General features: G+C 20.7%; 1 protein-coding gene across 1 annotated transcript, besides 2 other annotated features; it reads left to right on the forward strand.

The window, feature by feature from the left end:
* Nucleotides 1-3,432: 3,432 nt before the first annotated feature.
* Nucleotides 3,433-3,951: a repeat region.
* Nucleotides 3,952-3,977: 26 nt separating this feature from the next.
* Nucleotides 3,978-4,167: a repeat region.
* Nucleotides 4,168-4,829: 662 nt separating this feature from the next.
* Nucleotides 4,830-5,232, forward strand: EHI_032670 (uncharacterized protein; the record flags this gene model as incomplete). Its single annotated transcript, XM_645799.2, has 2 exons — nt 4,830-4,893; nt 4,934-5,232. 2 exons carry the CDS (start codon nt 4,830-4,832, stop codon nt 5,230-5,232), a joined length of 363 nt encoding a protein of 120 aa, XP_650891.2.
* Nucleotides 5,233-5,606: the final 374 nt, after the last annotated feature.

Here is a 5,606-nt window from a genome sequence, read left to right on the forward strand (position 1 = left end):
TCTTTTATATTTAGTTGTATTTTATTATTTGAATATTCATCTTTATCATTTTTATATTCTTATCATTTTTATATTATTATCATTTATATCTATTTTCAATTTATATTTATTCTCTTTTGTTTTATATTTATATTAATTTTATCTTTTATACTTTGATTTTATTATTATATCATTGATTATCATTTCTCGTTTTATTTATCATTTATTCTTATTATTCTTTTGTTTTTCTATATCATATATTCATATCATTTTCATTTATATTTTATCACTTATTATATTATAATAATAACATAACACATATGACTGAATATATAATAAACATCATGATGAAGTTATACATATAAATAATAAACATAAAAATAATAAAATATTTTTCATTAATAAAACAATATTAATTATTTTACATCATTAAATTAGACACTTTTATTGAATATTTCTAATTTTTACATTAAAAATACACTTTTTATTTCTTCTTTTATTACATCTTTGTGATTTATTATTTTTATATTCTTCTTCTACTTTCTTTTTATTCTTTTATATATTTATATTCTTTTTATATTATTTGTTTTTCGTTGTTTTTCTATTTCTTTCTTCTATTATTTATCAATTTTATATTCATTTATTCTTTTTATTTTGTTTTTATTAGTTCTTGAGTATTGTATATTTCTTTATTATTTCATTTGTGTATTATCAAATTATATGTTTTATTGATTTTATGTTGAACAAAATATTGAATAATTCAATATTTCCATTCTTAATTATTCATTATTTATTCTGAAATGTTGTGTAGATTTATTATATTAAATGAATATGATGAATGAATATCAATATTATTGTTTATTTGATTTTAAAAAATAATAAATGAATATGAAATAAAATAATGAAATAAAATAATGAAATGATAATGAAATAGAATAATCTAATATTGAACAAATCAAATAAAGGATATATTGAATATATCATAATTGTTACTTTATTATTTGTTATTTCAATTATTAAATATTAATAAATTATTATTAATGAATATTTAATTGATTGATATTTTACAATTTCATTTTCATTTTATTTAATAAATGAAATATAAATAATAAATGAATGAATAATAATTTAATATATGAAATAATAAAAAGAAAAGAAAGATAAATAATAAAGAAATATGATGTATTTAATATATAATATAATTTATTATCAAATATAATAATATCAAATGATGAATTATTTTTATTTCAAAATATTTTGCATCAATAAAATATGTTGCTAAATATTTTGCATCATTAAATTTTGCGCTTTTTTTATTTGTTTCAACAAAATTTGCATCCTTTATTTTTTTCATTCTTTTCTTCTTTTAATATCTCTTTTGTTTTATTACACTTTATCTTCTTTCTTTTTATATTCTCTCATTTCTACTTTTATTCTTTCTTCATCATATCAAACTTCTTACTTTAGTTTTATTCTTTTATATCATTCATTCTCTTCTTTTTCAATTATTTGCTTTTTTTCGTTGCCTGTTTTAAATATTATGTGATGTTCTTTGAATTTTATTCTTTATACAATCATTCAGTTACATAAATTAATGATAAAAATAACATACAATACAAACTAAATGAGAACGATGATGAAATAATCCATGAAATAAAGAAAAATAAATACAAAAAGAAATAAAAAGAATAAGAAAGAATGAAATAATAAATAGTAATAAGAAAATAAACAAGAAATAAATAATAAGAAGTGATATGACAATGATAAAATATGAAAGTGAATATGATAAAGAAAATAATAAAAAGAATAAATTAAATAACAATTGATTGAATAAAAACTTAAAAAATGAAATAATATATCATAGAATAAATACTTCTAGAAAAAAAGAAAGGATAATAAAAGAATAAAGAAGAATAAGAATAACTAAATGAAATGAACAATGCAAATAATGAAAGATAAATAAAAATGAAAATAATAAAATAAACAATTAAATAATGAATGAAATAATGTTATATTTATAATAACTAATAAAAATATTAAATAAATATTAAATACAATTTTATTTATTGTATAATCGTTAGAACCATTTGTTGTTTAATATTATAATAATGTCTATATTTATTATTCTATTCTTTATACATTTCTTCTTATTATTATTATGTTTATTTTTTATTATTTTATATTTTTATCATAAATAATTTAAATAATTTATTCAATTATATTTATTTCTATTCTTTATCTTCTACTGTTGTTATTCTCTTTTCTTGATTTTTATATTAACAGATTTATCTTCTATGAGTTGTTTATTTTCTTTATTACTTTCTTCAACTTCCTTTTCAATTTATATCCCTTTTCATTGTAACATGATTCGATTATGTGAATTCCATACACTCGGATCATGAACTCGAGGTAATAATTTATTTGGATAGTTGTTCATGATATTTCTCTGTGGTATATCATGATGGTTTCTTAATGTTTCCTTAAGTAATAAATACAAAAAACAACTTCAAACTACTTTTAATTTCTTCATTGATTTGATCACCACATTAATCATTTGAATGTCCCTTTTATTTCATATTACTTTTCTATTTAGATTCTACTCTTGGAAATAGTCATCTCATCAGATGCTTTTCATTATTATCCTTTCACATTCCTTTGTTTAATTTCCTAATTACATGTTTTTGTTTTCTTTTTATATTTCTTTATTCATCTCCTCTATCTGTTTGATAGTGTCTCTTAAGTTTCTCTTGCTTATTTCTTTCTATTTTATATTCCCTATTTTGTACTTCTTCTTACTTTCACTTCTTTTAATTACTAGCTTCTTCTTTCTTAATTAAGTCTTTCATTTCTTACTTTATACTTAATGTATTCATATATGTATTTTGATTTCTTGTTTGAAGTTCTGTTCTTTTTTTCTTTAAATATCTTCTTTCGTTTCTTATCAAATTTTATTTATAACAAAATTGTGTTTCTTGGGATTATTTCAGTCTTTTAATATTTTAAATTTGGTAAACAAAAATATGAAATGCCTACTACCAAAAATCTTTCAAAATTAGTTTGGTATATTCTAAAATTATCATAAACCATTGAACAAAATACTTATTCTTTTGTTTCTATTTCATCTTTCTTACTCTTTTATTAATTATTCCTATATTCTATTATTAATTTGTGTTTATCAAGAAGAATAAAAAAAGACCAAAATAAAATAATCAATTCAATCATTTTCAATTAAATTCTTTGATTGAACATAATAAAAATGTATAGTATTACTTTTATTTATTTTAGTACTTCATACTAACATATTAATATTCGAATATATTTATAATTATACTTTAACTATGTTTTGATTTCTTTTAATAAATACAAACTACCATTAAAAATTATCAATAATCATTATACAAGAATTGTCATTTCTTACAATTTCTTATTTGAATTAACTCAATGAAATAAAATTAAAAATTACTTAATTAAGTGTTAATAAAATTTTCATTTATTCTTCATTGATCATACGAGACTAATCTCTTCGCTGTTTAAAAAAGAGTAATCTTTTTCTTTAACTTATCATTTATGTTTTTCTTGCAAATTGAGAAAATCACTTCTTTTATTTTTTCCTATTAATGTCTTCTCATCCTTCTTCTGCTTATTCCTTCTTTTTAACCTTTTGTTTATTTTCTATCTTAATTTTAAACATTTTCTTTTTCCTTTTTTCTTTATTTTATGAATGAGAGAAGAGAGTATTTCATTCCCATTATATTATTATGTTTAATTTTCTTTTAGTCTTATCCACACTTTAGTACTTCCTTATAGTACACCATGTAATATTCTATCATAATATCTTGCTACACCCTTTGCAACTTTACCTAATACATTTCTAATTTAAATACACCGTCATAACCAGAAAATAACTTGGAGAGTCAATGCTTGAATTTGTATTAGTGTTTATGAGTGATGTTTCAGCATTGTAACCTTCGATTTATAGAAAAATAAAATATAAAATCAAAAGCAATTAATTATTAATAGAACTAGCTTCTATTGTTCCTGGCTCAGGGGAGACTAATCCCGTTCCTTCGTCTTCATCTTCAAGCAGCTCTACGGAGTATGTTTGGTTGTGATCTCCGCAGTATTCCATAACATCTATCATATTTTTTATTACAAGGTTTTTTACTTCTTTCTCGATGTCAATTTCGAAAAATAAAAGAAAAAAAGAAAAACTAAAAATAAACAACAATGGGAATAATAATAAGAACAACAACTCCAAATAATAAAATGGAAGAAATAATCAAACAAATAGAAGAATTGACAGAAAGAAGAATATCAAATATAATATTTGATTCTGGTGTTGATGACTGGAAACTTGATACATCAGTATTTAATCAAAGAATAATGAATAAAGAACATATAATAATTATTATTGAAGATGAAGAAGGAAATAAATTTGGAGGATATGTTAATTCTCGAATTAATAGAGTTGATGGTTTTATATATGATTCAAAATCATTTGTATTTTCATTGGAATCACAAGGAAGAATGAAAAGAATGATGAAATTTGATATTAAAGACCCACGACATGCGTTTAAAATATTTAACCAAAGAAATGATTGGTTGTTTGAATTTGGATATTATGATATTATTGTTTTTAAAGAAAATTATAAAACACAATCATTTTGTATTCAACGTTCTTTTGAATATAAAGGAATATCAAATGCACTTTGTGGAAAACCATATCCAGATCGTTTCACACTAAAACGAATCATAGTAATTGAAATGAAATGATTCAATCTGGAATTAATTGAAAATGAGCTAAAAAAGAATAGAAAACAAATAATGTTATGAATATGAACAATTAATAAATGTTAATTATACACTTTATATTTAATTCTGTTGTGATGTATCTTTGTTATATGAATATTTGGAGTATTATTTTAAAGTATTAAAGCGAATAATTCATTGTTAGATCGTTTTGTTCCTTCATACGATTGGGATAATAATGGATTAAAACAAAACCTTATTCCTTTGTTTAAACATAAAAGATTTGTATGTATTGTGAATTGTGCTGATGTTCAAGAGAGTTTTTGTGAAAGAGGTGCTTATGCAATTAAAGAAACAGCTCATTTGTATCATATTGCATATAATGAATTGTATATGGTTGGATGTGATGGAGAAGGTATTGTTGAGAAAGACATAAAGAAACAGGAAAGAGCCATTAATTTTGGAAAGCATGTTGGTGTAGAACATTTACAATCCATTAATTAATATTTGTTCTTTTCGTTGTTTTGGTTCTTGTATTAATCATTAGTCTACTATTAACTTTCATCTCTTTTGAACCAATAACACCAATTCATTATTGCTTGTTATATGGAAATATTCTCACATTCAATTCACAATGAACTTCAAGTTTCATACCAAAAACTCAGTTCAAAACATGAAACTACTTCCTCTATTAAATTTAACAATATGTATGGATATTATTGTAACTTTTCTTTGTCTGTTCGTTGTTTACGCAGTTGAATTAATGAGTTGATAGACAAAGAAACACTCTTTGATTAGTCATAATCAAAATAACATAAACTCTTATAAATTAAATAACATATCAATAAAAAGAATGTCATTAAACACAAACATCATTC

The sequence above is a fragment of the Entamoeba histolytica genome, genomic scaffold (genome assembly GCF_000208925.1).
Source record: "Entamoeba histolytica HM-1:IMSS scf_1104750516765 genomic scaffold, whole genome shotgun sequence".
Classification (NCBI taxonomy): Eukaryota; Evosea; order Mastigamoebida; family Endamoebidae; genus Entamoeba; species Entamoeba histolytica.